Source organism: Trematomus bernacchii, unplaced genomic scaffold (assembly GCF_902827165.1).
Source record: "Trematomus bernacchii unplaced genomic scaffold, fTreBer1.1, whole genome shotgun sequence".
In the NCBI taxonomy this organism is placed as follows: domain Eukaryota; kingdom Metazoa; phylum Chordata; class Actinopteri; order Perciformes; family Nototheniidae; genus Trematomus; species Trematomus bernacchii.
The window spans coordinates 776,739-802,170 of record NW_022987852.1 but is presented as its reverse complement, the minus strand read 5'-3'; the positions used below and the strand labels follow the sequence as shown (position 1 = coordinate 802,170).

The 25,432-nt window shown below is 42.4% G+C and overlaps 1 protein-coding gene across 1 annotated transcript in view; it reads left to right on the top strand.

The window, feature by feature from the left end:
* Positions 1 to 25,432, top strand: part of sptbn5 (spectrin, beta, non-erythrocytic 5) — a gene marked incomplete in the record, with an annotated part of 102,769 nt that overhangs the window by 14,781 nt on the left and 62,556 nt on the right. The window contains 17 exon segments of the mRNA XM_034113445.1: positions 304 to 532; positions 5,136 to 5,222; positions 5,317 to 5,424; positions 5,691 to 5,775; positions 6,095 to 6,228; positions 7,557 to 7,777; positions 8,095 to 8,233; positions 8,939 to 9,073; positions 9,983 to 10,071; positions 10,303 to 10,456; positions 11,296 to 11,499; positions 13,014 to 13,220; positions 14,879 to 15,044; positions 17,046 to 17,182; positions 21,380 to 21,592; positions 23,679 to 23,831; positions 24,939 to 25,069. Of these exon segments, the coding sequence (XP_033969336.1) occupies positions 304 to 532; positions 5,136 to 5,222; positions 5,317 to 5,424; positions 5,691 to 5,775; positions 6,095 to 6,228; positions 7,557 to 7,777; positions 8,095 to 8,233; positions 8,939 to 9,073; positions 9,983 to 10,071; positions 10,303 to 10,456; positions 11,296 to 11,499; positions 13,014 to 13,220; positions 14,879 to 15,044; positions 17,046 to 17,182; positions 21,380 to 21,592; positions 23,679 to 23,831; positions 24,939 to 25,069 (2,592 nt within the window).

The window sequence follows — 25,432 nt, the reverse complement described above, 5'->3', positions numbered from 1 at the left end:
CACACACACACACACACCCCATACACACACACACACAACACACACAAATACATCAAACACACACAACACACACACACACACACACCCAAATACACCCACAACACACCACCACACACCACATACCCAAATACACACACACACACAACACACCACACCCCACAAACACACACACACACACCCACAACACACCCACACACACACACACACACACACACACACACACACATACCCAAAACACACACACATTTGTGTCTATTCTCCTTCCAATATGCTCCATCCTCTCTCTCTCTCTCTCCATCTCAGGCCTGACCTTTTTGACTATCGCCGCTTCCATGCTGACGACCCGTTACGAAACCTGGATCACGCTTTCCGTCTGGCAGAGCGTCAGTTTGGGATCATGCAGCTGCTGGAGGTGGAGGACATGGTGGTTCCTCATCCGGACGAGAAGTCCATCATGACCTACGTCTCGCTGTACTACCACTACTTCTCCAAGATGAAGCAGGGACAGACCATCCAGAAGAGGCTCGCTAAGGTCTCACACACACACACACACACACACACACACACACACACACACACACACACACACACACACACACACACACACACACACACACCACACACACACACACACACACACACACACACACACACAGTTCAAGGTCAGGTTTTTTATCCCACACTGAGAAAATAGGACCAGTGCATTTCTGTCACTGTCCAACATGTGGCCTCTCCTGCCCCTCTGCAGGCTGCTGTAGGAACTGCAGCACAGGCCACCTGTCTGATCGGAATCAGCAATTATTATTTCTTACCACAGCGGGGAAATGTACAGTTACAACAGTAAAGGTCCAGTGCAAAAAACGAAATAGACTGAAGGTGATTCTGCATGTTTTTAGCCCAATAATTACATGTTTACATTCCTGTTGGACCAGGCTGCTGTCAGTGAATTAAAAGTATTGAAGTAGCAGCCAGTAGAATCATTCTAAATGCTAACAGTAAATTGCAGGTGACAGTCTTTGCACAAACGTATTTTATAGTCTTAGCTCTACATGGCATTCGTCTGCGTACTGTTGGGAACTGCAGGAGCGTCTTCTGCCTGTAGTCCTTTTCTATTGGCTTACACTCGAACCATGACTTCCTTTAATCCCTCAAACCCCTCCTCCTGTCTGTCAATCAGTTTGGATTACTGCTGGATTAGATCCAGACTGCCAGGAAGTCACCTGCAGACGGAGCGAACACACATTTGGAAGGCTTTGGATTCTGCTCAGAGAGACAGGAGAAGACACACACCTTTACCTGCTCAGAGAGACAGGAGAAGACACACACCTTTAACTGCTGAGAGAGACAGGAGAAGACACACACCTTGACCTGCTCAGAGAGACAGGAGAAGACACACACCTTTACCTGTTCAGAGAGACAGGAGAAGACACACACCTTTACCTGCTCAGAGAGACAGGAGAAGACACACACCTTTACCTGTTCAGAGAGACAGGAGAAGACACACACCTTTACCTGTTCAGAGAGACAGGAGAAGACACACACCTTTACCTGCTCAGAGAGACAGGAGAAGACACACACCTTTACCTGCTCAGAGAGACAGGAGAAGACACACACCTTTACCTGTTCAGAGAGACAGGAGAAGACACACACCTTTACCTGTTCAGAGAGACAGGAGAAGACACACACCTTTACCTGCTCAGAGAGACAGGAGAAGACACACACCTTTAACTGCTGAGAGAGACAGGAGAAGACACACACCTTGACCTGCTCAGAGAGACAGGAGAAGACACACACCTTTACCTGTTCAGAGAGACAGGAGAAGACACACACCTTTACCTGCTCAGAGAGACAGGAGAAGACACACACCTTTACCTGTTCAGAGAGACAGGAGAAGACACACACCTTTACCTGTTCAGAGAGACAGGAGAAGACACACACCTTTACCTGCTCAGAGAGACAGGAGAAGACACACACCTTTACCTGCTCAGAGAGACAGGAGAAGACACACACCTTTACCTGTTCAGAGAGACAGGAGAAGACACACACCTTTACCTGTTCAGAGAGACAGGAGAAGACACACACCTTTACCTGTTCAGAGAGACAGGAGAAGACACACACCTTTACCTGCTGTGTGCTCAGAGAGACAGGAGAAGACACACACCTTTACCTGCTCAGAGAGACAGGAGAAGACACACACCTTGACCTGTTCAGAGAGACAGGAGCGGAGACAGGATGAGAGAGTTTACTGTGGATCTAAAAGGCATTGTGGTTCAGTTTGTAGTTCTTGTCATCAGTGTTTCTTGGGTTCTTGGTAAGCTTTTGTTTTAGTTTTCAGAGCTCGGTTGTCGCTGCAAAGCTGATTGTTTCTTTGTGACGGAGAACAGATGATGCTCTTTTAGCAATTGTGTCGTTTAAAAAGAAACTGTTCCTCAGCTTCGTCAGGATTTCAGAAGCTTGGACTCAAACAAATGTTCTTGTTTGATGTTTTGGTGTGAAAACTCCTTCATTTCTTACCTTTGGTAGAACTACAAATGCCCATTTTGCAGGCTTGTTATGATATGAAGATATATACACTGTAAAACAAAAGATATGTGGAGAAGCTATCCCATCTATATCCTTATTTTATAGGGCTTTAATACATTTGTCATGCAAAAATGGAAGAAAGAATGCTATTATTTAATATTTACTTCTCCATAAACCCGCTTTTTCTCTATTTTAAATTATATGAAACGTAATATTAATGTGCATTTGGACTGACACAACGAGACATCACCTTGTACTTTGAGAACCTGGGATGGACAGTTATCACTATTTTCTCACATTTTATAGACACTTTTTTCACTGGAGAGCCCAAACACAGACTTTTATTCCATTATTGATCCACTTTACTGACACTCCAAAGATTGTTCTCTGACAATATAACAGATGTTATCAATACCGACTCTCAAGAAGTGCCGTTAACTAAACTCACAAGTGATTTCGCTGACCTTCTGATGTTGGGATGCTATGGAAGAAGGGCAAGAAATGTTAGTGGTTTATATACCTGGTGAAAACACATGTCCAGGTCCGGTAGTTTACCTGTGGGTCACGTGACGGTGTTTCAGGTGTGTCACAGGTGTGTCACAGCACAGGTGTGTGGTGTCATAGCATGTCAATGATGGGGAGTCTCAGTTATCAGTTAGTGAAGCAGCAGCACAGGAGAGAAACTTCCACCAGATCGCACCACAAGGTTAGTTATATATCGTCATCCTGTCCTGTTGTTTACAGCGTTCCCATTTGAAGGCATCCTAGAAAAAAAAATGTGAACACCATACATTTAAATTGTAAGGTTCCTTAGGGGTTCATCTAAATGCCAGTGTGTTTTATCGTACACCCTGGTGGTGGACTTTCCAAATCAATGCTAATGACATTCAGCGTTATATGGAGTTATGCTGTTGACACTGAAAGAATTGGCGCTCTCTCTTTTCTTAGATTATTTTATAGAAGTGTCGCATTTTTTACAGCTCAAACTTGGTTAGAATATTGTTTTGGTTTATTTATTCTCGGGGGAAAACTAAGCATAAACGTCAGTCTCATTCTCAGATCTAACTTTTTATGCCTTTTTATAAAAAATGTATATAGAGCTGCAACTGTTTTTTAATTAATCAGTTAACAGACAATTAATCAACAACTATTTTATTAATATATATATTATATTGGTCAAGTAATTGTAAGCCAAGTTGATACATTTGTTCAGGCTTCATTGTCTTATGAGTAACCCCTAGATTCCACCGGGTCCGTCTGCGCCGCGTTACGGATGCGCCGCGCCGTGCCGTTCACAGCGATCGCGGCCACTCTAGTCAATGGGTGCTATTCCACCAGACGCGCCACGTTACGGCTAGAAGCCTCCCAGAAGCGCCTCAGAAGCGTCTCAGAAGCGTCTCAGAAGCGTCTCAGAAGCGTCTCAGAAGCGCCTCAGAAGCGTCTCAGAAGCGTCTCAGAAGCGCCTCAGAAGCGCCTCAGAAGCGTCTCAGAAGCGTCTCAGAAGCGTCTCAGAAGCGTCTCAGAAGCGTCTCAGAAGCGTCTCAGAAGCGCCTCAGAAGCGTCTCAGAAGCGTCTCAGAAGCGTCTCAGAAGCGTCTCAGAAGCGTCTCAGAAGCGCCTCAGAAGCGCCTCAGAAGCGTCTCAGAAGCGTCTCAGAAGCGCCTCAGAAGCGCCTCAGAAGCGCCTCAGAAGCGTCTCAGAAGCGCCTCAGAAGCGCCTCAGAAGCGCCTCAGAAGCGCCTCAGAAGCGTCTCAGAAGCGCCTCAGAAGCGTCTCAGAAGCGCCTCAGAAGCGTCTCAGAAGCGTCACAGAAGCGTCTCGGCGCTGGGCTCCGCTAAAAATAGGATGCAAGTCTATTTTCGACGCGACGCGAGGTGGTGCATAGCGCCGGGTAGGAAGTGGACCGGTCAGAGCATCCAGTCAATCCCCAAAATAAACTAATTTTGCAGACCCTATCCCTCCGTAGTCTTTCAAGTAGGAGGAGAAATGCCAGCGTTCTCCTCCGGTTTACAGGCACTGTGTAAATTATATATATAGAATAATTATGATGATGAATGCATTACCACTAAAATACAGCAACACATCTTTGATTCAAGTCGTTTATAACTGGAATATTACAGTTATTATTAACTTTGTCTGTACAAAGTAGCCTGTCCAGGAAATATGCCCAAATCAACAAAAACTGTGAGCCAGCAGGCAAGACGCTCCGCTTCTGAAATGCTTCTGAAACGCGCCCGGTAGGGTATGACGCTGGAGGAGGTCGGACGCACCCGTGACACGGCGCAGACGGACCCGGTGGAATCTCGCGGATACTATATATTTGTATGGTTTTGGGCTGTTGGCTGGTCCATTTTCACAATTAGTTTGACATTTTATACAATATATTATATATTATAAGTGATTCTTTACTATTCTTAACTGCAGCTCAAGTTGAATATTGCTGTAATGGATTAAATGGTAAAAAAAAAAATGAAGAAAATGTACAGGCATTACTTTCAAAAATAACATCATAATATTATCGTTTAGAGATATCAAAATGTTGTGTAGTAAATGTTTGGAGGATTTTGTGTGATAAGGACAAAAGTATTGAATATTTTCCTCTCTGTCTCCTCAGATCGTGGGGATGCTGATGGAGCTGGACGACATGAAGGTCCAGTATGAGAGGCTGGTCTCAGATCTGCTGCACTGGATCAAAACCAAGGTGACACAAAACTCAACAGTGTCTGTATTTTTACGTAAATAAATGATGCTTAACCTGTTTATTGATTGACTGATGAATGATCGTCTGACTGAAGGTGGTGCAGCTGAATGACCGCCGATTCCCAAACTCTGTGAGGGAGATGCAGAAACTCATGATGGCGTTCAAGACCTACAGGACTGTGGAGAAACCCCCGAAATATCAGGTTAGACGACGTCATCAGAGTCAAACATGTCACCTTTACCTGCTGAGCCTTCAGTCTCATTTATTTCTCAGCCTTCAGGTGAACTTTCTTGTTTATCAATTACTTTTATTATTAAAAATACTACATTCTGTAATTGTTCGCCCATTGAAACTGTGTGGAGATGACACACATCGTTCAAAATCAATCTAAATATTTAGTTTTGTATACCCCCAAGTGTTTCATTTTCTATATATTTGTCTCCTTTAATTGTCTCTGTCTGTCTTTAGGAACGTGGGGCGATCGAAGCTCATCTGTTCAGTCTGAAGACTCAGCTGGCTGCCAACAACCAATGGGCTTACAATCCTCCAGAGGGTATGACACACACACACACACACACACACACACACACACACACACACACACACACACACACAGAGGTAGACGACATAGACACACATTCACGTGCAGACACTTTTTATTCCACTATTTTGTTATTTTGCAATAACTTTCATGAAGTGCGGCCTTCCATAGTAATAGGTGTGTGTGTGTGTGTGTGTGTGTGTGTGTGTGTGTGTGTGTGTGTGTGTGTGTGTGTGTGTGTGTGTGTGTGTGTGTGTGTGTGTGTGTGTGTGTGTGTGTGTGTGTGTGTGTGTGTGTGTGTGTGTGTGTGTGTGTGTGTGTGTGTGTGTAGGTAAAACCCTGAGTGACATAGAGAAGAGTTGGGCTGTGTTAGAGAGAGCTGAACACGAGCGAGAGCGAGCTCTGCAGGAGGCTCTGCTCCGCCTGGAGAACCTGGAGCAGCTCGCACAGAAGTTTGAGAGGAAGGTAAACAACAGAACAGAAACACATCTAATCTGAAAATAGATGTGTTTTTTACTCTTAGAATAGATTCAATTCTACTTTATTGTCCGTACAGGTAAGAGGGCAACGAAATGCTTCAAAAAAGGACGTATAGTTAGGGCTGAACATTCTCTTTGTTACAAGAGTCTTAAGCCCCCGGGAAATATATGTTTTGTAAAACTGGTTTGTATAAATATAACTAATATGCAAAGAGTCTCTTATCTCCTTAACGAACTGATTCTGTTACTCAAATAATTGTGAACTTCAGCTTCAATTGCAAAGAAATATATATTTTTGACCTAACAAATGTTTAAGGTCGCATTCACACCAGCCTTGTATAGTCCGGTTGAATCGAACCCTGGTGCGTTTACCCGCTTGGTGCGGTTCGTTTGGGTCGGTGTGAACGCAGTCCGAGACCTCTGAAGTGAACTAAACAACCGGACTCTGGTCCGTCTAAAAGAGGTGGTCTCGGAGCGCTTGCTTGTGAACTCTGGAGCGGATCATCGCTGGTGTGAACGCAGTCCGCACCAAAACATAGGAAGCGTAGTATTTACGTGTCACAAGAACGCGGATGTCTTCAGAATCGTTAGGGAAAGAGTGAAGCAGAATTAAGTGTTGAACAGTGTCGTGTAAAGTAAAAACAACCATCAAACTAAAAACTATACATAAAAGTAAGAGCCACCTGCCGTCGGTGAAACCCCCTCCTTACTGCAGAACGTGTCTCATTATATGTGTTATAATGTTTTTATCGCACGTTGTCTGATTGTATAATCATATGCGCCGTCTGCTAGAGTCTGTTGATCTCCAGATTAACAGCAGCATGAAAATAACCTGCCGAAAGTGCCGATGCTCCATGGCGGAGGCTCCGGTAGAAATGGCCGGGATTTGTGTTTGTACCCCCTTAATGTCTGACCAATGGTTGAACAGCATTTCCGTGCACATGACTTGTGTTTAAAGTTTAAAGTCCGTTTGAGTTTTGCCCGTGTGAACCATGGATGTATAATAAGAACTGGATACAGCGTGGGAGGCGGGGTCTCGTTCATTCCTATGAGAGTTGCTCATTGGCGCATGAAGACAAAATGGCCCAACTTTTGAGAGAGCGAAACGTCACGAAAGTATTCATATAATCATATAATCCGTTCTTATTGTGCATCCATGGGTAAAGGTAAAACTCATGTAGTACTGAACACGTCGCATGAACGTGCCGGGCGGCGCGGTCCCGTGGGTTAGATTGACACTTTGAATTGCCTTGTGTTGAAAAGTGCTATATAAATAAACTTGCCTTGCCTCAGCGAGTTTGTTTTGTGTCTCAGGCAGCGTTGAGGGAGGGGTATCTGGAGGATACGCTGCGTCTGATCCGAAGACAGGATATTCGGGGTCTCTCTTCCCTGGAGGAGGCTCAGGCAGCCGGACGCCGTCTGGAAGCGCTCTCCACCGACGCTCTGGCCAGAGAGCCTCGCTTCGCTGCTCTGAGAGACATGGCTAAGACCATCGAGAGAGGAAACTACCACAGCAAGGAGCAGATCATGGAGAGGTGGGAGAGAGACAACATTTACATTGTTTTAAGCATACGCCCGTTTGACTATAAATGACAGAAGTTATGTATATTAAACTATAACTATAACAGCTAAGCTTAAAAAAGTCACAAACGTTCCCACGGTGCAAAACAATGGATGTTCATGGAAATCAGCTAATAACTTAATCTAGCTAAAATCATCTCTTTTGAGAGTTATTCATTTATATACGTGATCCTTGTTTAATAAATAAATACATGTATATATTGACATCATTTATTTGTTTGTTTGTTTACTGATTAAAACATATTTTTGTGTTTTTATTTGTGTATTAAAGAGAGGAGAACATTAGCCACCGATGGAAGGATCTTCTGCAGCAGCTCCAAGAGCAGAGGGGGCTGCTGGGAAATGTAGTTGAAAGCCTCAGCATCCTCAGAGACATCGAGCTCGTGTCCCAGGACCTGAAAGAACTACAAGTGAGTTTACTACGAAACTCTTATAATTAATACGGAGGATGCTGAGAAAACGGAAAGTGTATGCATGTACAAAATAAAAGTACATTTCTGATTGTAAATACACAAATTCATCGCATCTTGTGTAAAAAAAAAGGCCCTGTGTTCTCCTTTTTCTTAGCTGTGTTTATACAACTTTGGAAGAACATTGAGAGAAATTAAAATACAAAATGTTATGTCTACAAATACAACATTTCTGATTCGGATTCACCCGAGTTCACCCCAATTAATGATGTGTATTTATACAAATAATTATATAAAAGAAGTGTAAAATATTAAAATAGAATCAAATGTAGATTCTTTTGATTCTGAGAGAAAGTATGCAAAACAAATATTGTATCATTGAAGTATTTTTTCTAGTTTGCCCATGAAAGCATCACCACAGATGTAAATGTATGTTTCCTAAGTCAAAAATGAACAAATAAACCGGGAGGCGTGTGGCGCAGTGGACTAGTGCGTTGGTTCAAACCCCACTGCAGTCAGCATGTCCCTGAGACACTTCACCCCAAATTGCTCCTGTGGGGATTGCCCACAGTACTGAGTATGTAAGTCGCTTTGGATAAAAGCGTCTAATAAGTGACATGTAATGTAATGTTTCTCCTTCCTCCTTCTTACTTCACTCTCCCTCTCCCTCATCCCTTTATCCCCCTATCCTCTTGTGTCTCCCAGTCCCAGGCCAGTTCCTCTGAATTTGGCAAACAGCTGGCAGAGGTTGAGTCTCTCCTCCAGAAACAGGATCTCCTCGAAGCTCAATTCTCAGCTCACGGAGAAACCATCTCCGCCATCAGCAGGACAGCGCTGAAGGTATGATAGTGATACTTTCACCATACTGTCAGGCAGAGGTCGCGTTAACCGAATATTTTCCGTCTATGACGTAATTTTTCCAAGAATGACGGAAAACTCTGAAAGCAGTCCGTCATTTTGACAGATTAGAACACAACTCGGAACAGCGCCAAAATGTCCACCAGCGGCCCACATTATATTACATCCTTATGGCCAGGTCGACTGAGGGCGATCTACTGTACTCTACTGTAACTATTATTTAGTAATTCACACCCCTGTCCAGTTGGTGGCGAGTGTGTGCATATTAAGTAGCTATTGTCTAGTCTTGTATTTGACCTCGTTGATTTCCTCGTTGTTTAACCGGCTTTAGCAATCGCAAAATGTCACGGCAGCTGAGTGTCCGAAGCTTTTTTAATAAGCCCAGTAATTGTGATGGTGTGGATAAACGAGGTGAAAGAAGAGGGATTGATGCAGTGGAGGATGAAGGACAAGCCAGTAAGACTAACACTGACAACGTTCAGCCAGCAGCAGAGGGACAAGCAAGTGGCAAGGAAAAAATAAATCATTCATATTCGTTTCGACATGAAAAGTGACCGCACGGTCGGTGTCTCTGTTCATCTTTTTTTTTCTCCATGCCCTTAAAAGTTCTGTATGAATCATAAAAAAAAGGAATGAATGAACATTTGCTGCTTAGTACCCAAACATAAATATTAAATATGTCTCATCATTAAAACATGAAAAATAAAATGACGGGTAATAATGGATTATGACGGAAATGTTACGATCCTGTCCGTCAAAATGACAGACAACGAAAAAGTCTAACGCAACCACTGCTGTCAGGTGACGTTTTAGATCATGGTAATTCACGAGAGGTCTTCTGATTGTGTGTGTGAGTTTTGTCCTCACCTATCTCTTCTCTCCTTCTCTCAGGTGAAAGCGAGAGACGGTCAGCAGATCCAGAGCAGAGTGAGGGCTCTCGAAGCTCAGTATAAATCTCTGGTGTCGCTCAGCAGCAACAGGTTTCCTTCAGTTTTCTATTTATAGTTTGTGATTGAGGAACAGATTATATCTCAACAACAGATATGAACATTTATATATTAATACGTCCCTCCATCTTCATCTCTCATTTTCTCCTCTCTTGTTCCCTCCTCTCCTCTCTTGTTCCCTCCTCTCCTCTCCTCTCTTGTTCCCTCCTCTCCTCTCTTGTTCCCTCTCCTCCTCTCTTGTCTCCTCCCTCCTCTCCCCTGCAGGAGGAGACAGTTGGAGGCTCAGTTGAAGCTCTTTGAGTTCTTCCATGACTCTGAGGAGATGGAGGCCTGGCTGTATGAGCGCTGGTTGAGGCTTCAGATAGCCGGACTTGGAAGAGATCTAAACCACATCCAGCTCGCTCAACACAAACACAAGGTGGCGCTCTCAACACCATAAACAGAATGTTAGAAAGATATCGCTCGTCACCGGCTTGAGCTTCAATATCAGGATCCATGTATTTATTTTCCTCTCAAGAATGGAAGTAGTCATCACCTTCACATGCTGATATACAAAAGAGGGAGTTACACAATCACATGATGGAGGAATACCGGTTCTTGTAGATAATCATACATCCTGTCATCTACAAAATACCGACTTTTTCTCAAAATCCTGAATTTTTCTGGAAATTCTGACTTTTTCTCAAAATGTTTCTTAAAATCTCAAATTCTGACTTTTTTTTTAAATGTCGAAATTCTGACTTTTTAAAAAAATATCTTAAGCAACCTCAGTGCCTATACATGTAACATTTCTCACTGTGGGATTTTCTGTAATTTGTTTTATTAAACTAAAAGTCATAAAAATGTATACAAAAAAAATATTTAAAAAAAAGAATACATGAAATGAATAAATACATACAATTATAAATATTTTTTTAAACGTATAAATACCTAAAAAAAATATGAATATGCAAAAATATAGTTTGGAAAAATATATGTAATAGGGATGGGAATGATTAGTCGAATATACGAATATGAGTTATAAATATTTTTATTGTAATTTATGTTTTTTAATTTTTTATGGGAGGGGTGTCTAAGTTGATTACATATTATCAAATGGATTAATTAAATGTATACGACAGTGCCATTTTAAATATCTTCAGAAAAATATCAAAGAAAAAAAAAACATGTGTAACGATATATAATATAATCTTTTTTTTATTGCAATCCAATTAATCCATAATATTGATTTGTATATTCCTACTTCTATCCTGTCAGGTGTTGGAGGCGGAGCTCCAGGCCCAGGAGTCTCTGTACCAGGGGATTCTGGGTAGAGGTCAGGATCTTCAGTCCAAACAGAGTCAACCCAATCAGAGATCAATACAGAAGTGGATCAGCACTCTGAAGAAGATGTGGAGCCATCTGACCGACGAGGCCACGGCTCGAAGAAACAGACTGGAGGCCGCCGCCATCATCAAACAGGTACACGAGGACATTTATATTTAAAACACCGCAGTCTTTACAACCATTATGGTATTTACACAATTCTACTACTGTAATAAACACACAACTATGTGCAATATGTGCAATATACATATATGCCGTTAATCAAAACTAAATAAATAAATCCTCAGAACTTGTTACAGGATGTGTTTTTTGTAAATTGTATAATTTCTTTTTTTTTTGGTACTATTCAGACCCCCCGGGCCAGCATAACGTACTTTCCACTTGCCCGCTCGGGCCACTAAAAATATGGCTTTAAAAAAAATGGTCCTGTGGTGTTGGTATTTTGACAAGCAATTTTGTTAAATTGTTTCGTTTATTAATGCTACAACATAGCGTTTCGTGAGGCGGTTGTCATTGTTGGGTGAAAAGCAAACAGCTGTTTGCTGCGGAGCGCACTAGACTTTCGCACCACCTAACCATTCGCCAAATTGTTTTTAATACCAACGGTAACCGGCCAAGCGCCGGGCAAAAAACAATCTTCAAATAAAAGAATGTCACCGGAAGAGTTAAAGGAGAGTGACAGGGAGTATGAGAAGAAGGAGAAGAAGAGGGAGAGAAAGTTTCAGCCACACTGGCTTGATCGATGGAGTTGGCTTCAATATGATGATATAAACAAGGTCTTTAGTCGGCTCTGTACATCAATGCTGACCTGCTGACAAGTAAGTGAAGAGTAGAAAATATAAAGGTATATTCGCTTCAGGGAAATGTCCCAGAAGGAGAATGAAGGTTCTGATCTATTACATAGCCATTACATGTCTAACTCCTGATGGCAGGAAGGCAGAAAGCGCATTATACAAATAATAATACTCATAATAATGATAATAGCAGACATTTTTTAACAATGACCACAATATAATTATTTTAATAAACCAAATATGAACAATTGAGGAAAATGAGGAAGAACTGATGATTCAAATGTTGTAGTTTGTGCATAAATTACTATTGCAACAAATGAGTTCATTTTCTTCATTATTAGTCGATTTTTTTTGACGAATGCTCCGGGTCAGTGGTTACAATGGTGGGGCCAGTGATAATACAAGCCGGAATGGAATTTTACCCTTAAAGGTGGGGTATGTAAGTTTGAGAAACCGGCTCGAGATACACTTTTTGTTATATTCCATGGAATGCTCTTAACATCCCGATAGCAATGAATATCTGAAGTGCTTTGACAAAAAATCCATTAATAAATATCATCTGTGGAAGCTGTAGTACTGTAAAAAGCACGACCAATCATCTGAGCCGGCCCGGCTAAAATAACTGGATGGCCTACCTGCCTGTCAGCCTTCCATCTGTGCACAAACTTATCTCGTGCCCTCATTGGTCATGTGCGCGTTCGTGTGTGTTGGAGGAGGGGCTCTGTAAGGAAGTGGAAGATTTTTTCCAGTTGTGTATTTTCAAATTCTAGCGATCTCGAGCTGGTTTCTCCAAAATTACCTACCCCACCTTTAATGTCTACCCCTGTGATCGCTTTCTAATTTTCCTCGTTTCAGTACTTTGCAGATGTGGCGGAGGCCGAGTCCTGGCTTGGCGACAGGAAACCGCTTCTAACCAGCGAGGATCATGGGAAAGATGAGTCGAGCACGGCGGCGTTGCTGCAGCGACACCAGAGGATCGAGAGGGAAATGTCTGCCTACGCTTCGGAGATAAAGAGACTTTCAGAGCAAGCGAGGAGCGCCGCGCAGCGAACAGCTCTGACTGTAAGTACAGAGAACTGAACCTTCTATATTTTTGTTATTAAAGTTTTATTTATGAACACAAGTGGTACACAGCTCACATGGTACATAGCTCACATGGTACATAGCGCACATGGTACACAGCTCACATGGTACACAGCTCACATGGTACATAGCTCACATGGTACACAGCTCACATGGTACACAGCTCACATGGTACATAGTTCACATGGTACATAGCTCACATGGTACACAGCTCACATGGTACATAGCTCACATGGTACATAGTTCACATGGTACACAGCTCACATGGTACACAGCTCACATGGTACACAGCTCACATGGTACACAGCTCACATGGTACACAGCTCACATGGTACATAGTTCACATGGTACACAGCTCACATGGTACACAGCTCACATGGTACACAGCTCACATGGTACACAGCTCACATGGTACACAGCTCACATGGTACACAGCTCACATGGTACACAGCTCACATGGTACATAGTTCACATGGTACATAGCTCACATGGTACATAGTTCACATGGTACATAGCTCACATGGTACATAGTTCACATGGTACACAGCTCACATGGTACACAGCTCACATGGTACACAGCTCACATGGTACACAGCTCACATGGTACACAGCTCACATGGTACATAGTTCACATGGTACACAGCTCACATGGTACACAGCTCACATGGTACACAGCTCACATGGTACACAGCTCACATGGTACATAGCTCACATGGTACACAGCTCACATGGTACACAGCTCACATGGTACATAGTTCACATGGTACACAGCTCACATGGTACATACCTCACATGGTACATAGCTCACATGGTACATAGCGCACATGGTACATAGCTCACATGGTACATAGCTCACATGGTACACAGCTCACATGGTACACAGCTCACATGGTACATAGCTCACATGGTACACAGCTCACATGGTACACAGCTCACATGGTACATAGCTCACATGGTACAGCATACAGAAAGAGGAAGGTCAGGCTACAAAACATGTTAGTTAAGTGTTCCTGGTTAAAAGAAAACAGAAAAATACAAAGGGGTAAGATTACCAATCAGACACTACAGCGATCATAAAATAAAAATAATAACAACAAATGATGCTTGGTTAGAATAATTGTACAAAGGGCCCTTTTGTGAGAGTCGTACAGTCAGGCTACTAGCTAGAGGTCAGGTATTCCACAAAGTAATTAAACCTTCTATATTGACACTTTACAAGCAGATAAACAGAAGCCCATGTGTGTTCGCTAGGTGGGTAACGGTAGACAGAAATAATGGTCCAGTCAGGAGCTAAAAAATATATATATATGCCTGTCAGGGTTGAGCAGCGCAGGATGGACCCAAGTGCACACAGACAAGTGTTTAAACCAAAAATAACCTTTATTCAAGGTGACTGGATGTGCAAAAACAGACTCCTTCCCTCTTAGTTTGTAAAACGAACCCACAAGACCCCAACAGAAAACCAGAACTTAAATACATACATGACCAATCAAGACGACAAGACAGGGAAGACACAGACAGGACAGACAGGGGGTGAACACCTTTCAAAGTCAAACAGGAAACGGACAGACTGTGATAATTCAAAATAAAACTGAAAGTAAACAGATCGTAACAATGCCAACTCTCTTCCTGTGTAGGCGGAGCCTCAGCAGAGTAAGATGATCCAGTACAGCGACTCCTCAGGAGACGAGGAGGATGGAGGAAAGGTGACGTCACCTCAGCCTGCTGTGAGGAGAGGCAAGGGAACCAGAGACTCTCAGAGCGAGGACAGCAAGGCCAAGGTCCGCTTCAAATACAGCAGAGGTATGGAGGTCGTCGTGTCAAATGATCATATAATCATTTAAAACATATAGTCTTATACTCTGATTGCCTTTTACACTGTTAAATTGTATTTGTCGTCTTGTATGTGTTTAACAGAGACATGTGTTAAGGGTTTACATTTCTGGAGGGCAAAGGAAGTAAAAGGTGGATTTGCAAATGGTTAAAGGACGAGAGGGTTTTATGGTTTAATGATGGGGATGATGGCTAAGGGAATTTAACACTAGCACCGCCAGAGGTCGCTGTGTACCTAAAACCGCCAACGGGTAAAATGTACCCGCTATTGATTTTCAAGGTACAATGTTCTTTTATTTATCATACAGAACAGTGAGTTCTGATCGCACAGGGATGAAACTTATACCAATAGAATCTGTGGACTCTCAGCTTTCCATATGATATAGTTTGTGCAGATAGCATGAAGTATAAAATATCGCTACCAGTGCTGATTTAAACGCTTGGTGTTAGACTTGTGTTTTGTTTAGGTACAAATCTCTCTATCTCTCTCTCTATCTATCTATAACTATCTATCTGTAATGTTCTGTTCTATGGACATATAATTGTCTACATAAACAGACGACGCGGACTACTTCTCTCATTCCGAGTGTCCATCTTTATTCAACTGGCACGTAACCTGCACACATGCATTACGTCCTCAACGTGAGCTCAGTCATCCAAGATCTTGTATTCTCCAAGATGTTACACTGTCTATCTGTCTCTCTCTCTCTCTCTCTCTCTCTCTCTCTCTCTCTATCCATCATCCATCTCCATCCATCCATCCATCCATCCATCCATCCATCCATCTCCATCCATCCATCATCCATCCATCATCCATCCATCCATCATCCATCCATCCATCATCCATCCATCCATCCATCCTCCATCCATCCCATCCATCCATCCATCCATCATCCATCCATCATCCATCCATCCATCCATCCATCCATCATCCATCCATCCATCATCCATCCATCATCATCCATCCATCCATCATCCATCCATCCATCCATCCATCATCCATCCATCCATCCATCCATCCATCCATCCATCCATCCATCCATCCATCCCATCCATCCATCCATCCATCCATCACCATCCATCCATCCATCATCCATCCATCATCCATCCATCCATCCATCCATCCATCCATCCATCCATCCATCCATCCATCATCCATCCATCATCCATCCATCCATCATCCATCCATCATCCATCCATCCATCCATCCATCCATCCACCTATCCTATATATGGAACCCGCAGTAGACAAAAGGCGTTGCTATAGCACACGTCATGTTTACGCTGCATTTTCTACGAGTTAAATATTACCCCGCTGGCGGATATAGGTATAAATGGCAATTATTTGGGCAATCTTTTCAATCTGACTTCATATTGACAATTTTTAACAACAGAGGGTGCTACATACTGTAACACACTTTCAGGAAAAGTCACGGACTGGGAGACTTTAATATTGTATTGAAAAAAAGTTACATACAATCAAAAAACAGCTGCGGGTAAAACGTACCCGTTGGCGGTTCTAGTGTTAAGGGTGGGACCAGTTGGATATTCTCTACTATATAATGTGACTGTGAGCTGTGTTCAGGGTACAGAACTTCTCTATCCTCTGAGGATGGAGTATCTCTGTTCCTACATTTGGGATCGATTTCACTTTTATATTGACTTTCTTTATTACTTTATTAAATATAACAAAAGACAAACTTTGTCTATGAATAATTGATCAGTTTCTCTTAAGAATTTCCTCCACAGAGATCTGCTCGCTGTGTCATAACAGGGCATGATGGGAACAAAACATCTACTTTAACTTCCTATGTTCATATAAATATATTTTGATTCTTTCGTTTTCTTATTGTACATTCTTACTTTTAAATAACTTCCAGTAAAAAAAAAAGCTACTGTGTTTACACTTGGTTGTAGACTATTAAAGGCAGACAGTTGTCCAACATTGTCTGTTTATCTGAACTGATTTCAGGTCAGTTTCCGTGGGATCGTAATGAGATAGTAAGCATCGTCGGCACTGAGCCGGATGGAGACCGAGTTCTGGCCAAAGACAGTCGAGGAAACCAGCAGCTCATCCCCAAAACCTACCTCAGCCTGCTGCCTGCCACGGTACAATCTATAGCATGTATATCACATCCACCATCCCTTAAGATCACTTCTCTTAAAGGTCACATATTATGCAAAACCCACTTCCTCATGTCTCTTCTTCATCAACATGTGTCCCCTCTTCTTCATGTCTCTTCTACATCAACATGTGTCCCCTCTTCTTCATGTCTCTTCTACATCAACATGTGTCCCCTCTTCTTCATGTCTCTTCTTCATCAACATGTGTCCCCTCTTCTTCATGTCTCTTCTTCATCAACATGTGTCCCCTCTTCTTCATGTCTCTTCTTCATCAACATGTGTCCCCTCTTCTTCATGTCTCTTCTACATCAACATGTGTCCCCTCTTCTTCATGTCTCCTCTTCATCAACATGTGTCCCCTCTTCTTCATGTCTCTTCTACATCAACATGTGTCCCCTCTTCTTCATGTCTCTTCTACATCAACATGTGTCCCCTCTTCTTCATGTCTCTTCTTCATCAACATGTGTCCCCTCTTCTTCATGTCTCTTCTACATCAACATGTGTCCCCTCTTCTTCATGTCTCTTCTACATCAACATGTGTCCCCTCTTCTTCATGTCTCTTCTACATCAACATGTGTCCCCTCTTCTTCATGTCTCTTCTTCATCAACATGTGTCCCCTCTTCTTCATGTCTCTTCTTCATCAACATGTGTCCCCTCTTCTTCATCAACATGTGTCCCCTCTTCTTCATGTCTCTTCTACATCAACATGTGTCCCCTCTTCTTCATGTCTCTTCTACATCAACATGTGTCCCCTCTTCTTCATGTCTCTTCTTCATCAACATGTGTCCCCTCTTCTTCATGTCTCTTCTTCATCAACATGTGTCCCCTCTTCTTCATGTCTCTTCTACATCAACATGTGTCCCCTCTTCTTCATGTCTCTTCTTCATCAACATTGTCCCTTCTCATGTCTCTTCTTCATCAACATGTGTCCCCTCTTCTTCATGGTCTTCATGTCCTCTTCTACATAACATGTGTCCCCCTCTTCTTCATGCTCCTCTTCATCAACATGTGTCCCCTCTTCTTCATGTCTCTTCTACATCAACATGTGTCCCCTCTTCTTCATGTCTCGTCTACATCAACATGTGTCCCCTCTTCTTCATGGTCTCTTCTTTCATCAACATGTGTCCCCTCTTCTTCATGTCTCTTCTACATCAACATGTGTCCCCCTCTTCTTCATGTCTCTTCTCATCAACATGTGTCCCCTCTTCTTCATGTCCTTCCTTCTCATCCACATGTGTCCCCTCTTCTTCATGTCTCTTTCTTCATCAACATGTTCCCCATCGTTCTTCTCAACATGTGTCCCCTCTCTTCGATGTCTCTTCTACAGTCAACATGTGTCCCCTCTTCTTCATGTCTCTTCTACATCAACATGTGTCCCCATCTTCGTCATGTCTCTTATTCTACATCACATGTGTCCCCTCTTCTTCATGTCTCTTCTTCATCACATGTGTCCCCTCTTCTTCAATGTCTCTCTTCATCAACATGGGTCCCTCTTCTTCTTCATCAACATGTGTCCCCTCTTTCTTCATGTCTCTTCTACATCAACATGTGTCCCCTCTTCTTCATGTCTCTTCTGACATCAACATGTGTCCCCTCTTCTTCATGTCTCTCTTCATCAACATGTGTCCCCTCTTCTTCAAAATGTCTCTTCTACATCAACATGTGTCCCCTCTTCTTCATGTCTCTTCTACATCAACATGTGTCCCCCTCTTCTTCATGTCTCTTCTTCATCAGCATGTGTCCCCTCTTCTTCATGTCTCTTCTACATCAACATGTGTCCCCTCTTCTTCATGTCTCTTCTACATCAACATGTGTCCCCTCTTCTTCATGTCTCGTCTTCATCAACATGTGTCCCCTCTTCTTCATGTCTCGTCTTCATCAACATGTGTCCCCTCTTCTTCATGTCTCTTCTTCATCAACATGTGTCCCCTCTTCTTCATGTCTCTTCTTCATCAGCATGTGTCCCCTCTTCTTCATGTCTCTTCTTCATCAACATGTGTCCCCTCTTCTTCATGTCTCTTCTTCATCAACATGTGTCCCCTCTTCTTCATGTCTCTTCTTCATCAACATGTGTCCCCTCTTCTTCATGTCTCTTCTTCATCAACATGTGTCCCCTCTTCTTCATGTCTCGTCTTCATCAACATGTGTCCCCTCTTCTTCATGTCTCGTCTTCATCAACATGTGTCCCCTCTTCTTCATGTCTCGTCTTCATCAACATGTGTCCCCTCTTCTTCATGTCTCGTCTTCATCAACATGTGTCCCCTCTTCTTCATGTCTCTTCTTCATCAACATGTGTCCCCTCTTCTTCATGTCTCTTCTTCATCACATGTGTCCCCTCTTCTTCATGTCTCTTCTTCATCAACATGTGTCCCCTCTTCTTCATGTCTCTTCTTCATCAACATGTGTCCCCTCTTCTTCATGTCTCTTCTTCATCAACATGTGTCCCCTCTTCTTCATGTCTCTTCTACATCAAACATGTGTCCCCTCTTCTTCATGTCTCTTCTTCATCAACATGTGTCCCCTCTTCTTCATGTCTCTTCTACATCAACATGTGTCCCCTCTTCTTCATGTCTCTTCTACATCAACATGTGTCCCCTCTTCTTCATGTCTCTTCTACATCAACATGTGTCCCCCTCTTCTTCATGTCCTTCTACATCAACATGTGTCCCCTCTTCTTCATGTCTCTTCTACATCAACATGTGTCCCCTCTTCTTCATGTCTCTTCTACATCAATATGTGTCCCCTCTTCCTTCATGTCTCTTCTACATCAACTATGTGTCCCCTCTTCTTCATGTCTCTTCTTCATCACATGTGTCCCCTCTTCTTCATGTCTCTTCTATCATCAACATGTGTCCCCCTTCTTCTTCATGTCTCTTCTACATCAACATGTGTCCCCCTCTTCTTCATGTCTCTTCTACATCAACATGTGTCCCCTCTTCTTCATGTCTCTTCTACATCAACAGTGTCCCTCTTCTTCATGTCTCTTCTACATCAAGGTCTAACATGTGTCCCCTCTTCTTCATGTCTCTTCTTCATCAACATGTGTCCCCTCTTCTTCATGTCTCTTCTACATCAACATGTGTCCCCTCTTCTTCATGTCTCTTCTACATCAACATGTGTCCCCTCTTCTTCATGTCTCTTCTTCATGTCTCTTCTTCATCAACATGTGTCCCCTCTTCTTCATGTCTCTTCTTCATCAACATGTGTCCCCTCTTCTTCATGTCTCTTCTACATCAACATGTGTCCCCTCTTCTTCATGTCTCTTCTACATCAACATGTGTCCCCTCTTCTTCATGTCTCTTCTACATCAACATGTGTCCCCTCTTCTTCATGTCTCTTCTACATCAACATGTGTCCCCTCTTCTTCATGTCTCTTCTACATCAACATGTGTCCCCTCTTCTTCATGTCTCTTCTACATCAATATGTGTCCCCTCTTCTTCATGTCTCTTCTTCATCAACATGTGTCCCCTCTTCTTCATGTCTCTTCTTCATCAGCATGTGTCCCCTCTTCTTCATGTCTCTTCTACATCAACATGTGTCCCCTCTTCTTCATGTCTCTTCTACATCAACATGTGTCCCCTCTTCTTCATGTCTCTTCTACATCAACATGTGTCCCCTCTTCTTCATGTCTCTTCTACATCAACATGTGTCCCCTCTTCTTCATGTCTCTTCTTCATCAACATGTGTCCCCTCTTCTTCATGTCTCTTCTTCATCAACATGTGTCCCCTCTTCTTCATGTCTCTTCTACATCAACATGTGTCCCCTCTTCTTCATGTCTCTTCTACATCAACATGTGTCCCCTCTTCTTCATGTCTCTTCTACATCAACATGTGTCGTCTCTTCTTCATGTCTCTTCTTCATCAACATGTGTCCCCTCTTCTTCATGTCTCTTCTTCATCAACATGTGTCCCCTCTGTGTGAAGAGATTCTGAAAGTTTCAGGAACAAAGATTCTCTCTCTTTTTGTCCTGAAGTAACAGACAGAGAATCAGCACTTTTGAAACAGGGCTGAAACAGAGGGGTCTATGGGTAATGCTGCAATGATCTGTTTGGTGTTTCAGCCAATCAGAGACAGGCTCTGTATATATCTGAGACCTGTGATATATTGATGAGAAACAGTATAATAGGGGACTAAGTAAGTATGAGTCAAATCATCCTCTTCATTCCTCTTTCTGCTCAGGCTCCTCCCCCCTCTGAGCCCATCTCCACCAATGGCGAGCAAGAGAGCCCGAACAGGAAGTTGAGTCGTCCGAGACGCAGACGCTCGATGCGTCGCGGCACCGCTGAGATCCAAACAACATGGCTGCCAGACGCTCAGTACCAGAGAGACACTGTGGAGAGCACACAGGCCGGCCTGGACAAAGACTACAACTCCCTGTACAACCTGGTGAAGGTGAGGGGGCAGCTGGGAAATGTAGTTTGATTACACTGGAGTGTGTGTGAAGATTAAACTCAAGCCTGAAGAAAGGAAGTTGTGATGATGCAGAGAACATTTAAAGCAGCTTCCATGAAAAGTAAGATTTTCTAGTTGTTTGCAGAAGAACTTTCCACTTCAGTAAAGAAGCAATACTGACTCTTGGGAAAGTATTCTGGCACTAATTAAAGTCCTGCATTCAAATCTCACATGTACAAAAGTATTGGCATTAAAGTATACTTAACGTACCAAGAGTACAAATACTCGTGATGGCCCATTTCAGTACAGATGAACACTAAAATACAATAAGACAGGTTTATTACATGGCTTAGTTGAATACTCAATTCTGATTGGTCAATTCAGAACATGTGACACGCTGTTAATCCAGAACAGACAGACCGCTGTCAAGGATTTATTGACCGTTGTTAAGGACGCTCACATCTGCACAAAGAAGTTCGGTCGATTTAACTGTTTTTCAAATGTAACAGTTTGAAAAGCAAACTGTCTGCTTGTCTTTAGTTTTCCGCTGTCGTGTGATAGCAACATGGAGGATTTTAACATTACTTTTAATATATTTGGAGAGCACAGTCATTTGGAGGAATGGTTAGGGGCTGATGAGTTCCCAGTGAAGAAAAGAAAAAGACAAGCGGGACAAGAAAACAGCGGAGAAGTAAGAGAGGCGAAAAGACACAGAGATTTGAATGACAGAGAAATCGACCAAATTGAAGAGGACAGGCATGAATTGAATACAAAACGGAACACATTATGGGCTACGAAACTATTTAAAGAGTGGCTGATTGAAAAAAAACAACCAACAGAGTTTGACAGCTACGGGGCAGAAACCCTCAACACGCAGCTGCGGTCCTTTTACGCAACGGTCCAGACCTCAAACGGCAAAACCTATTCAGTTGCCAGTTACTTTGAGGATCGAGGACAGAAACGTCGATCTGAATATCCCTAAAGATTTGCCACATTGCACTATTAATGGAAACGTTCAAGTAAATGTTAATTACAGCTCAGGCTCAAATGCTAACCTGCACATAGTTCGTTGCTATCGAAGCAGTTCCTGCCGTTGCAACGTAGCCTAGTTCAAATAGCAACAACGGACTATTTTTCGTAGCGGATGCATGTCATTGATTGTCAATCAATAAAAACATTTTCTAAATCAATAAAATCATTTTAATTAATATTGGGAGTCGAGTCGTTAGTTTGTTTAGTATCTGGCCGTGTAATAAGCGGGATAATGTGCAGCGACTTGGTCATTATGGGGAAAAGAACACCCGACAGGCTCATGTGCCTCGCTGCACATTATCCCTTACATAAAATACAAGAATAAAAGTTACATTGCAGTTTAAAATATGATTAGCTATTAAATGAATCAAAGGTAGTTGATTGAAAGAAATGAGATTTTCTGGGAGTTTGTTCCAGATACATGGAGCATAATAACTGACTTTTTACTTAAAGGGGACCTATCATGCAAAATGCACTTGTGTACGTCTTTTCTACATGAATATGTGTCCCCGGTGTTCCAGGGAACTCACCAAGTGTCAGAAAACACAACCCTCTCTATTTTCCTCCATACCCAAATCTCTAAAAAAGGGGGCTGCAACGGATCTGATAAAAACTGATCCAGATTTGAACACTGTCCTGACGTCAGGACGGTGGCGCTACGGCTATTGGGCCAACTCCACCAATCAGGAGGAGACAGCCACGGCCATTGCCGTTCGAAAGCGCTGGAGACGCTGTAGTACATATGCCAGGCCTGTAGGTGGTGCTGTTCTCACTGAATCTGCCCTTGCTAAAACAGATCTAAAAAATGTCAAATTGAGCGAAATGAGGCATGGCTAAAATGCATGATCTGTTTGGTATTTTGAAAACAGAAAAGTATAAATATGCCTTATATAGGTATGGTCCTACACTATATTATTCAAATATAGCATGATAGGTCCACTTTAAATTAGCTGCAGCTGTCTATGGATTTTTTTGTGAGTGGCCTGTAAAGACACCATTATAGTAATCCAGTCTACTGTATTGTTGATAACATTTCCCCACCTTTTGTCTGCAGTCGAAGACGAGGAGTCTGCAGGAGACGCTGCGTCTTCATCGTTTCTACAACAGCTGCCAGGAGTTTGAGTCGTGGATGGAGGACAAGGAGAACATCCTGAACACCTTCAGCTCCGACGCAGACAACCTGGTAGTGGTTCAGGCTAAATTCGAGGTGAAGATGTCATTATTTTAAAGTCTTTAAATCATGCTCATTGATTAACACTAGAACCGCCAGAGATTTTTTATACCTAAAACCGCCACCTGGGTCAAATTGACCCGCTATTAGAATGCATTGATTTTCAAGGTAAAATGTTCTTTTATTGAACAGAGAGTTTTGATCGCACAGGGATGAAACGTATACCAATATAATCTGTGGACTCTCAGGGCTCGACATTATAAATGGCCCGCTGGCCCGGAAGCATTATTTAGACACCGCGGCCAGCATAACGTACTTTCAACTCGCCCCACAGCTGTTTGCTGCGGAGCACAGCGCGAGCAGTCTCCCGTGAACGGGAGCGCACTCCTTCACTACAGACTGTCTCTATCTCTCTCTCTCTCTCTCTCTCTATAACTATCTATCAATATATCTATCCATCTATCTCTCTCTCAATCTATCACTCAGTCTATAAGGAACCGCAGTAGACAAAAGGCGTTGCTATAGCAACACGTCATGTTTATATGAAAAGGGGTGGGGTCAATATGACCCGCTGGGCGGAAATAGGTATAAATGGCAATTTTTTGGGCGATTTCTTCAATCTGACTTCATATTGACCATTTTTAACAACATAGGGTGCTACATAACACACTTTCAGGAAAAGTCACGGACTGGAAGACTTTAATATTTTATTGAAAAAAGTTACACACAATAAAAAACAGCTCTGGGTCAAATTGACCCGATTGGCGGTTCTAGTGTTAAGGGAATACAACATGTTTGGGAAATCTCAAAGAAAGAGGGATTTAATCTAATATAGCAAACGTAAATGTCTAATATCTCTGCATGTTCCCCTCAGATTACCTAGCTTCTGCACAGAAATTAAAAACATTTTTCATTATAACTGGTCATCAAAAGCAGATAAGCCAAGACACTACTTTTAGATTTTAAATAACACCTGGAATATAGCTTTTTGGATATTAGACTTGAATTAAAAAACTCTTAATGATAAATAGTTTTTAAAAGTTAAAGACCCGACTGGACTGAATTCTTTTGAAAATACGACATCAACTTAAACCAGCAGTTCCTTTAGTATAATATTAACATCTAAGATTTGACTTTCTTCAGAACTTCCTGACTGAGCTGGTGAGTGGGCGGGGCCAGTTGGATGACATCATCAACATGGCGGAGGAGCTGGTGAAGAGTCGACACAGCAAACAGAGAGAGATCCAGAGCATGCAGAGGAGGGTCTCCAACAGGTAAACCCTGACGCGTCCTGAACTAAGAACTACCGTGTAATAAAGGGTCCAAAGGCGGGGCTACTGGGGTAGGGTAGCATTGATGCGATTACTGTACTAATACAGTAGAGATCCACATTACCCCACTCCCCAATCATTATTAGTATTTCCACCTTCAAAATACACATTTGCACACATTTCAACATTTATTTATTATTAATGATTCTATAATTTTTTTTAATGTTTTAATTTATTTGTATTTTTCATGTATTTATTTTTACTTATTTGTGTATTTATCTGCTGTTATTTATACATTTTTCATCATTCATATTTATTAATTTAAATTATAGTATACCCATCTCTGTATAGCATGTGTATTCACTC